At 38.5% G+C, this 11,897-nt stretch overlaps 1 protein-coding gene across 2 annotated transcripts in view; it reads left to right on the forward strand.

The window, feature by feature from the left end:
- Positions 1–5,211, forward strand: part of TFCP2 (transcription factor CP2) — a 51,529-nt gene extending 46,318 nt beyond the window's left edge. For both annotated transcript variants that reach the window (XM_060195361.1, XM_060195362.1), the window contains 2 exons: positions 2,871–2,922; positions 3,309–5,211. In XM_060195361.1, coding sequence (XP_060051344.1) covers positions 2,871–2,922; positions 3,309–3,346 — 90 coding nt within the window. In that variant the 3' untranslated portion in view covers positions 3,347–5,211. The remainder of the gene's footprint in view (positions 1–2,870; positions 2,923–3,308) is intronic.
- The last annotated feature ends 6,686 nt before the right edge of the window (positions 5,212–11,897 follow it).

Below are 11,897 nucleotides of genomic sequence, written 5' to 3' on the forward strand. Positions count from 1 at the left end.
AAGGAGAGAGAGATAGGGAAGGTGCTTGAGTATGACAGAATATATTCTACTGGGTGAGCTGTTTCTCAGCCCCCAGATATACTTTGCTTTAACAGAATTTTTATATCATTCTTGTTTATTTAAATGTATACTTCCATTTACTTCAAAGAATTTTATCCTACCATTATCTATCTACTTTGATACTTAATCTTTTAATAATTAACCCTACTGTATTTCTTTGAAACAAAAATAAGGATATAGCATAGTGACAAGCACCAGGCTCACATGCCTGAGGTTCAAATCCCTGGAACCACCATAAACCAGTGTTAAATAGTTCTCTGACTAGATGATGATGATGACAATGATGATGATGTTGTTGTCAGAGGAGTTTTGGGTTTTTTAATTTTGTTGACTGGGTAGGGGAGATAGCATAATGGTTATGCAGCAGAGTCTCATGCCTGCGGATCTGGTGCTGCAGGTTCTGTCACCTACACCTCTCACCACCATAAGCCAGGGCTGAGAAGTAGTTTGGTAGGAAAGAAAGAAAGAAAGAATGAAAGAAAGAAAGAAAGAAAGAAAGAAAGAGAGAAAGGAAGAAAAAAAAGAGGAAGGAAGGGAGGGAAAGAAAAGAAGGAAGGAAGGAAGGAAGAAAAGGAGGAGAAAGAAGCAAAGAAAAAGTTGCAGGCGGGGAGAGAGCGCAGAGCTATGCACCAGACTCTCAGGCCTGAGGCCCCAAAGGTTTCAGGCTCAATACTTTGTCCCCATATACCTGAACTGAATGGTTTGGTTTATGTTTCTCTCTCATGAAAATGAATGAAACAATTTCAAAACTTGGTTTTGAGACTAGGGAGATAGCACCGTGGCTTGTGCACTAGACTATAATAAATAAATCTAAAAAGAAAAGGGAAAATATTTGAGAGGTCCTGGGAGCTGTCTCAGTAGCTGAGTACCTGCCTTGCATACATGAGGCACTGGGTTCAATCTCTGGCACCATATGACATTATCACCAAAGACATTAGGAGTAGAACCTCAATGATCATGAAGAGCTGCTTTGTTCTCCCCACCCCCATCTCTCTCTCTCCTCTCTCCCTCTATCTCTCCCCACTCTCTCTCTCTCTCTCTCCACCCATCTCTATCTCACTCATAAAAAAGAAAAGAGGGGGGTTGGGCTGTGGTACACCTGACTGAATGCACATGTTGCAATGAACAGGAGATCAGGGGCTTGAACCTGCAGGAGGAAATCTTCATGAGCAGTGAAAGAGATGCTGCAGATGCTATTCTCTCTACTCCTCCTCCTCCTCTTCCCCTTTCCTTTCCCCTCCCCTTTTCTCCCCTCCCCTCCCTTTTCTTTCCTCTCAATTTCTCTTTTTCTTTCTTTCTTTTCCTTTTTTTTTTTTTTTTAAGATTTTATTTACTTATTAGTGAGACATATAGGAAGAAAGAGAAAGAACCAGACATCAAACTCAGGACCTCATGCTTCAAAGTACAGTGCTTTATCTACTGTGCTACCTCCCAGACCACCTCGATTACTCTTTTTTCTATTCAATAAATACTATTCATTATTATTTTTTAAAGAATGAGAGGCTGGGAAAACATCTCAGTGTTAGAGCACAGGGATTTCCTACAGGAGCTTCCAGTTTAGCCTCAGCACCACTATGTGCCAGTTTGGAATGACGCTCACCTGTCTCTCTCTCTCTCTCTCTCTCTCTCTCTCATAAAATCATGTCTTTAGGTAATCTGCTAATGAGATGAAGAAGATTTCAATTCCATACCTTCAACCCTCCATTCATCTGTAGATAAATACTACTTATTGATTGCTGAGAGAGTTCAACATCCATCCCATCACCTTATTTTCTTCTAGATGTGTGTGATCTGGAACCTAATTCACATAAGTTGTCAAACAAATTAATAGATTTTACTTATACTAACAGCATCACTGTATTTAATTGAACTTTGAGTTAGTTGCTAAAAGGTACATTGTAATATTATAAAAATATTTTGAACCATCATTTGACAATTTGTTATTATCAGGTAACTAATTCTGATGAAAGGAAAGACTCAAAAACTATATGACTTTCCGCATTATACTCTGGGTCCTTACACACTTAGCAGATGCATTCTGGTAGGGTTCCAGGAGGGTGAAACTCATGCCTTTATTTCACAAAGTAAATAAAAAGAAAATTGAGGAGGGAATGTGAGAAAAGAAGTCTGAGGAGGCTCTCAAGCAGTTTTAGGGAAAAGTACATATAAAAGTTGAAGACCCAGAAGTCAGCTCTCCCACATTCTTTTTCTTTTTTCTTTATTTATTTACTAAAAAGGTAGAAGGAGAGAGAGAAAGAACCAGACATCCTTCTGGTACATGTGCTGCCAGGGAGGGGATCAAACTCAGGACCCCATGCTTGAGAGTCCAGTGCTTTATCCTTTTTTTTTTTTTTTTTTTTTTTTTAACCAGGGCACTGCTTAGCTTTGGTTTATGGTGATGCAGGGATTTGAACCTGGGACTTTGGATCATCAGGCGAGAAAGTATCTTTGCATAACCATTATGCTATCTACCCCCACCCCCATATGGTTCTTTCAGTGTCTGTATATCTCTTAGAAAGTCTTAAAGTCTTAGCTGTCACCTAGAAAAATATATATTACAATGTTCGAGTTGTCTGTTTCACAGTAGAGGCTGACACTGCTCCGCCATTTATAGTTCTAGGGGTTGAACATGTAAGAAATGCTCTCCACCTGCTGAGTCACTTCCATGACTCACTGCTTAGTTTAAGAAAAAGAGCAAAAAAAAACCCTGAAATTATTTTTTCTTTAAATCAAATGTAATAAAAGGCTATGTAGTCAAAATGAAAGTAGACTGGTCTTTAATAATCAGTAAATTCTCTTGCTTTTTTCAGATGATACAGAACTTTCAGGAAGAAGCCTGTTTTATTCTGGACACAATGAAAGGTAATACAATAGTAAGCCAAGCACTGTCTCTATGACTTTCAAGAGCTCTTTTCATACTTTGTCTTTGAGAAGTGAAAGAAAACATGAACTGCCTTATCTGTGGTAGAGAAAGCTACATTACTAGAGAAAGTTCCTTTACATTAGTTTGCTTCGTCCCATTCTCATGGTAAACAAAGTGTTAACTGATGACTCTGCCATTCTCTTCCACATCCCATGGGCAGATAAGGAAGTTGAGTCACTTGTTTTATACTGCATGTTTATTCTAAGTATTCTGTGAAAATTAATAAGCATATTATCCTTTGCCCTCTATTTTTGTCCTCTAAAATTTTTTTTTTTCTCATGTGTTTTAGAGGTAACTTAAAATTGTTATCTCTCTCCCTTTACAGCAGAAACCAGTGATAGCTATCATATCATACTGAAGTAGGTGTGGAGCATTCCATCCTCAGTGGCTACTGCTTCCTTCACCTTTTGGGGACATACCCCACCCTTCTGGAAGGGAGTCATGAATGGAGATTTGAAGGTCTACAGGAACCTGACTCATCTCATTGTATGTGGGGGAGTCCAGGCCATGGAGGCAGAAACCAGGCCAATTTGTACTGAAGCATACACTTATGACACACACAGATTACTGCCTAACCTACATTACTTCAGTCATTTGTTAAAATTGCCAGACCCTGTTGTTGTCAAATATCAATAGAAATTCCATATTTAGGGTGTATGTTGGACATAATGATTATGAGAATTGTGTGATATTTAATCAGATACTGTTAAATCTTGTGATATGGAGCCATGTAATCTTTTTTCCTAATACGAAACTGAACATCTATATTCCTCAGAGTGAATCCTTATTCTTTTTTGCATTGACTGTACTGGCTTTTTGCCATAATTTGGCACCGAAAACCTTGTCAAAGAGGAGAAATACAGAGATCGAGTAGAAATTTTCTTTTGGTTACCCTGTAAGATTATGACTAATAATAATTTTAGCTAACATGTTGAGCTTTTTTTTTTTTTTTTTTTCCTCCAGGGTTATGGCTGGGGCTCGGTGCCTACACTATGAATCCACTGCTCCTGGAGGCCATTTTTCCCATTTTGTTGCCCTTGTTGTAGTTATTGTTGTTATAGCTGTTGTTGTTGGATAGGACAGAGAGATCAGAGAGAAGGGGGAGACAGAAGGGAGGAGGAAATGCAGACCTGCTTCATTGCTTGCAAAGTGACCCCCCTGCAGGTGGGAAGCTGGGGGTTTGAACCCAGATCCTTATGCTGGCCCTTGCTCTTTGCTCCTTGTGTGCTTAACTCGCTGCACTACCACCCAGCTCCCCGGAATATTTTCTTAAGCCCAGGCAGTATGATAAATAATGATCCCTAATTGAAGGTAGGAAAATGGAGACATATAGTGGCCTAGGAGCTTGCTAACAGGCAGCTAAGAGATAATGATGCTGAACTCAAAACCCAGGCAAGCTGGTTCTTTTAGCCACTGTCCATTACTGCCAGCTTTGTACTCGCCATCTTTTCTTACTGTGGTTCTTCTGAGTGAGAACTGAAAAATCAACCACTGGTAGGGATAAACCACATCTAAATATTGATAAATCAAGAAATGAGAGTATAGATGGTTTTTAAGCATCATCAGTGACAAGTTTGTAGAATATAAAGTTGTGGTGAAAAGCTAGCATTTGGCAGTATTACCTAAAAGTCACTATTCTTAGGACCTTCTCAAACTGTTGATGAGTTAGGCTAACCCCTGCTATTTGATTCCACTCTCTGCATCTTCTCTTGGTATTCAACGATTTTTTTTAACCCATGTAGCTGCTCTTTTTTTCTTCCTGTCTTCATGTTTGTTTGGCTTTTTTTTGTTTGTTTTGTTTGTTTTTTAACCAGAGTACTATTCAGCTCTAGCTTATGGTAATACCAGGAATCGAACCTGGGACTTCTGAGCCTCAGGTTTGAAAGTCTGTTATGTAATTCCTGTGCTAGTTTCCCCTGCCCTCATGTGGTATTCTCTTATATAAGCTTTACAAGACATTCATTCCATTCTCAGTCACACTCATATTTTTGCTTTTTTTTTTTTAATGGTATATGTGTGTGTGTGACGTGTGTAAGATCAGTGATCCTCTTTTTTCACATGTAAAGTTTTATCCAGAAATCCCTTTACATGTTGTCTTGAGATGAAGAAGCATAATGTTCCAATATTATGTATTAGATTTGGATCTCTGTGTGTGTTTTTAAAGCATTTGATAAAGTTTAAATGGTTTTATACAGAGATTTTTTGTGTTCATTAAAATCAACCCTGCAGCATGGTCTGATTTGTTTTGGTTTGAAAAAAAAAATCTGAAAACTTGGAAACTAAGAAATTAAGTCCATTGACTTTTTAAAAACTAATGTGGGCAATTTGACGTATTAAATTAAAATACATTTAGTGATTAAGATTGCCAGATATCCCAAATTGGGGCTTGGGCATTTCTGATTGTGTTGTTCTCCTAGGATTGGTCTGTGCTTCATGGAAACCAGTTCTCAGCAGTTTGCTAGTGGGTCATTCCTGCTGTGTGAGGACTGGATTAGATGGCTCTCAAGGTTGCTTCTAAGTCTGTGACCTGTGTTGATTGCAAATGAAATATAGAATTTTATTAGCATATTTATTATGAAGTACACTTACTGATGGTTACTTGGAGCTGGGTTTCTTTCTTCAGAATAGTCTTACTTAAGTAATTTTGTAATCACATGTCCTTAAATTAACCAGAAAATCTCTTGGACTTTTTCTTTTTTTAGCTCCAAAAGTTATTTACAGAACCAATAGTATATAATTGACAAGAATTGGTATAGTGGTAGAACACCGTATTTTAATTACTTTATTAATTTATTTTTACTGACAAGACTATGTTTTGAGGTACAATTTCACACTGTTGGATTTGCTTTAAAAAATTGAATCTGTTCACTATTGATCTTTTCTACTGAATATAAATTTAATTAAATCTGATTAAAATCATAACTAAAATATAAATTAAATCAAATTGAAAAATAAAAATTATACATTATAAATAATAATTTAATTAAATATAACTTGAATCTTTTTTTTTTTTTAGCCTCCAGGGTTATCACTGGGGCTCATTGCCTGCATTATGAGTCCACTGCTCCTGGAAGGCTGTTTTTCCCTTTTTGTTGCCCTTGTTTATCGTTTTTTTGTGATTATTATTATTATTGTTGTTGTCATTGTTGTTGGATAGGACAGAGAGAAACCGAGAGAGAAGGGGAAGACAGAGACGGGGAGAGAAAGACAGACACCTGCAGACCCGCTTCACCGCTTCACCGCTTCACCGCTTCACCGCTTCACCGCTTCACCGCTTGTTAAGTGACCCCCCTGCAGGTGGGGAGCCAGGGGCTCTAACTGAGATCCTTAGCTGGTCCTTGCGCTTCACGCCATGTGCGCTTAACCCGCTGTGCTACCGCCCAGGCCCCTGAATTTTTTTTTTAAGGATTTATTTCAGGGGCTGACCAGTGGCTCACCTGGTAGAGCACACAGGTTTCTATTATCAAGGACCCAGGTTCAAGCCCCAGGCCACCACATTGAAACACCTGCAGTGGAGCAGTGCTGTGGTGTCTCCTCTCTATGCCTCTCACCCCCTATCTAGATTTCATCTAGGGGAGGTAATCTTTTTTTTTTTTAAAGACTTTCTTTTAAAAAATGTTTATTTATTTTCCCTTTTGTTGCCCTTGTTATTTATCGTTGTTGTTGTTATTGCTGTCGTTGTTGTTAGGACAGAGAGAAATTGAGAGAGGAGGGGAAGACAGAGGGGGAGAGAAAGACACCTGCAGATCTGCTTCACCGCCTGTGAAGCGAATCCCTTGCAGGTGGTGAGTCAGAACGTGTCCTTGCACTTAACCCGCTGCGCCACCGCCTGGCTGGGGTGGGGGGTGGGGGTAATCTTTTACCTTTATGAGAGACTGGAATATCGTTCACCTCTGGTTTAACATGGTGATGGGAATTGAAGTGAACACATCGAGTTATTTTCCCCAGCTCTAAATGTAAATTTTATAAATTGTCTTTTTTTTATTATGAAAATAATACACAAAAAGCAAGAAAATAATAGAGTGATAGATTCAACAATAGGGTGAATTTTTTTCTGTGTACTGTCTACTCCTATTTATAGAGATAATCACTATAAAAAAAAGTTTTCCCAATCCCATACTAGTCCTCTCTTACATGCACACACACACTCAAATCCCCTACTAGATACTCTGATGGATTCTTCTTTTTTCCCTCCAGGGCTATTGCTGGGGCTTGGTGCCTGCACTACGAATCCACTGCTCCTGGAAGCCACCTTTTCCCGTTTTTTTGTTGCCTTTGTTGTTGTTGCTGCTGCTGCTGTTGTTGGATAGGACAGAGAGAAATGGAGAGAGATGGGGAAGACAGAGAAGAGGGGAAAGACACCTGCAGACCTGCTTGACCTCTTGTGAAAAGACTCCCCTGCAGGTGGTGGAGCCTGAGACTCAGACCGCGATCCTTGAGCTGGTCTTTTGTGCTTTGCACCATTTGTGCTTCACCTGCTATGCTACCGCGCAGCCCCTGGACTCATTTTTATACTGGTTATCTATAATTTTCTGTAACATAACCTTGAACCTATTTCTACATTAGAACTTAGAGCTTGATATCATTTTCTTTTATAAATGGCTATTCCCCATGGATACCATTTAAGTTAAGTTATTAACATGTATCCTCATAAGTTTTTTGCATATATCTCTAAGATAACTCTGGAGGCAAAATTTTCTAATTTTATTTTATTTTATTGCTTCCAGGGTTATTGCTGGAGCTCGGTGCCTGCACCACAAATCCACTGCTCCTGGAGGCCATTTTTTCCCATTTTTGTTGCCTTTGTTGTCATCATTATTGTTATTCTTGCCATCGATGTTGTTGTTGGATAAGACAGAGAGAAATTGAGAGAGGAGAGGTGCCGGGATAGCCTGAGGGTACTTCTTCCCGAGCTAGTGCTCTCTGGGTTGGAGAGAACTCAACTGGAGCTGATCTAGGCTGCTGCGTGGGAGAGGGATCAGGAACTCGTGCCGCACTAACTTCGCAGGAGATACACTCTGGAACTCTCGGAGCCGGAAAGCAATTTCCAAGTGTCTTTAATCAGAAGAGCAGCTGTTTTTATACTCTCCAAGTAGGGTGGAAACAGGATGTGATATAGAGAGGGCGGAGCGAAAAGTGACTGGTGAAAATCAGAGTGTGACAAGGAGGGGGCAGAGCAGGCGAGAATCCTATCACTGATGCCCTGGAGGCAGTGCTTTATGTAAATGTAAAAGTGATTTATGTAAATAGACCAAAGCTTTGAATGGGATTAAATCTATTCCTATATAGGCATATGGTTAAGCAGAAGCCAGGGGGAGCTGGCATACTATCCAACAGAGAGGAGACAGAGAGGGTGGAGAGAAAGATAGACACCTGCAGACCTACTTCACCGCTTGCGAAGTGACCTCCTGCAGGTGGGGAGCCGGGGGCTTGAACCGGGATCCTTAAGCCAATCCTTGTACTTTGTGCCATGTGCGCTCAACCTGCTGCGCTACCACCCAACCCCCTATTTTTACCTTTTTAACAGTGTGATGACTGATATTTAAGATAAATTGATGGTGTTTCAATTAGAGTGAGGGTACATGATGAAAAGAGTTAGATTTTAAGATTCTCATAGTTCAGAGTAGCATCCTATATGACTTATCAGTGTCTTATTATTTACTTAAGGTGTAATGTGTTACATCTAAAAATAAAACAAAACAATCTGCTGTGAAAAGACTTGGTATGAAAGTAGGAAGGTCATTGTGACATTCTAAGAATACACTCGTCAGTACATGAAATGTGGCTATTAAATAGTAAGAGCTTTCATATAATATTATGGCCCCATAAGAAAGTTTACCAACATAAATGGCTTTTGAAGAAGTCATTTAAAGGGAGGAGAAATAGTCATATTGTCTGCAAAGAGATTACAAGACAACAGGGACCTGAAAGACCTGAGAAAGTGAGGTTCATATGAAGGAGTGGATTTCTGATTTCTGGAAGTCAGGTCACTGCATGTGTGGCAAGGACTACGGCACTAGCCATTTCTAATTTATGCCTAATGAAAGGAGTGTTTTGAAAACCCTTTATGTCCCTAAGAATTCTGAGAAAGTCTTTTTAGAAGTTGTTGCAAACATTTGGGCTATCTTACAAACTACCAGAAGGGGTTGGAATGAAGCTTCTATACTCAGTTTTGAAAGTAACAGAAACTTGGGATGCAAACATTTAAAGTCAGGACCAAGCTTCTCCCTCTTCACTGTAACTTTTTATTTCTGGCCTATACTTAATAATTCCATATAGCACAGGGCCCCAAAGCTGACATTGAGCCAGTTTGTTAAGTCACTAGTTCACTTCCTTTGCCATAAATGGTTTCTCTGTAGGCATTTGGTTTCTTATGGCATCTGCTGGCCTGGTGTGAGAACTCCATTTTAGTAGGATTTGCATAAACGTCCCACCTAGTTGCATGATTATATACTAATTTATACAAAATAATTTTGCTTCATTCTGCTCATTTAGTTGTGGGCTAATGCTTTTCATGCTCCAGATAATTCTAGTTTGAGATTGTGTTTTGTTATATGAACTCCCAACGTTTTAAAGAGGAAGAATTTACTACCTGCAAAATGGAGTGAACTGGAAAAGATGTGCTAAGAGACAAATGCCATCAGCATTTGTTTTTCCTATATCATTAATACTTTATTTTCCCCTTGCTTCTTTTAAAAAATAATTGTTTCATGAGAGTAAGGAACTGAGAAGTCAGAGCACTGCTCTGGCCCTTGTGGTGCAGGGGGATGGTGCTGGGAAGGGAGGAGCAATGGCCATTGTGCTCCAGCCCACACCCTTTAATATGAAGCATCGTCTGTTCACACATCTTTCTTTTTCTTCTTTCGTCATCACTTCCAGTTCTTCTCTGTGTTGTTCTTTATGAATATAAGCCTATTTAACAAGATACCTTGAACATTTGCAACTAAGCCTAGCATTTGCATTCTGATGACAATAGTTTTATATTTTAAAAGAATTTGTTTACGTGGTCCGGGAGGTGGCGCCTTGGATAAAGCATTATATTCTCAACCATGAGGTTGCAAGTTTGATCCCTGGCAGCACATGTACCAGAGTGATGTCTGGTTCTTTTTCTCCTATCTTTCTCATGAATAAATAAATTCTTTTAAAAAAAAAGAATTTGTTTACAAGAGAAAGAGAACCAGAGTATCAACTCAGGTCCTCATGCGTACAGACCCCTTGTTCCACCATTGTGAAGATTCCTGAGCAGCACATTTACATTCTAATATTTGGAGATAGAAAATGTCTAAATTAAAAGTTTAAATTGGATTGGTTAATGCTAATTTTAAGGAAACCTGTTGTCTTTATATTAGTGTTTATTATGCTGTTTTGTACCCTCTGAGATATTTTTGAATCATGAGTAATAATCACCTTATCTATTATATGAATTCACATATATTGTATAAGATGCAATATATACTACTCATTTTAATACTGCAGGTTCCTACTTCCTGAGCTATAAATTTTGTTTCTTTTCCCATCAGGGTTATCTCTGGGGCTCTGCACAACTCCACCATTTCCAGTGGCCAGATTTTTTCTTAATAGGGGATGAGAGACAGAGAGGTAGAGAGAGGGGAGTAAGAGAAGGAGAGAGAGACAGGAAGAAGAGACTCCTGCATTACTACTTGTGAAGATTTCACCCTGCAAATTTGAACTGGGGGCTTGAGCTTAGGCCCTCACTCACAGCAACTTGTGTTCTCTACTGGGTGAACATAAACCCAGCCCCCTAACTTAATTTGTTTAAGGATTTCATTGACATCTGTCCATATATGTCATAAATTTGCTCAGACTTTCTATTCCCCTCTATTGTACATATTAAACTTGTCCTCTAGATTTACTCTTCTACCCTTCAAATCTGGCTATTTTGCTTTATTTAGCTGTATGGGTGAGAAGGATGCATATATATATATATATATATATATATATATATATATTAGACTAACGTGGATATAATTTTTAAAATTTTGTCTGTGATAACATTCATATAGCTTCTTTGTACTTTAAAATTGCTGTTGCCCCTGTCTTCTCCTCAGATTTGTATGTATTATTCCTTCCTGATTGGTATGAAATTAGTTCCTAAAAATCTCTGTCTTTCTAGATCAGGATTATATAGTTAAATCAAATTTAGTAAAAGAACATACAAATCCAGGGCTAAATTTACAGATTCCTTATCAGAAAAGCAAATACAATGCCTTAGATTTTTATTTTCATTTTTTTTCTCCAAGAATCTCAGCTATAGCACCTTCTAACCTGCTCATTTTAAGCCATCTGGCGAGTATATTCTGGTTTATTTTAGTGGCAAAGAGTAGTTGATACAGTATATACTTTGGTATCCAGAAAACCCTGTATTCAAGCTCCAGACCTTCTCTCTGGATGTAACCTTGGACAAAATAACCTCTTAAAACCACAACTTTCTTATCTGAAAAATGAAACATTTAATTCATAGGGTTACTGGGGAGATTAAAAGGATGAGTATAAAACAGCATTGTTTTGAACTGATATACTCAGTTGCTCAATAAATTTAAGATACTGTTGACTACAAAATCATCTCTACATGTAGATCTGAGTGTAAAACAGATATATTGATATAGACACTGTCTAGGACATGATATTATCTGACCTTTGTTTTCATCAGTGACTGCAATTTTTACACATATGTCTTTTCTTTCAATTTTCACTTTCTTAGTCCTAAAAACAACCCATCTGTGATTTGTGTATTCTGATCTGGTGCATACAACAGGTGTTCAGTAATGTCATTTTGATCAACACCATTTTGTTATAGCTAATGTGGGGGAAAAAAATCCAGCTGATGTTTAAGTCAAGGCCCTACTTTGCAGATTACTAAATTACTTATCTTGCCAGTGGTCATACTAGTGAG

This window comes from Erinaceus europaeus, chromosome 7 (genome assembly GCF_950295315.1).
Source record: "Erinaceus europaeus chromosome 7, mEriEur2.1, whole genome shotgun sequence".
In the NCBI taxonomy this organism is placed as follows: Eukaryota; Metazoa; Chordata; class Mammalia; order Eulipotyphla; family Erinaceidae; genus Erinaceus; species Erinaceus europaeus.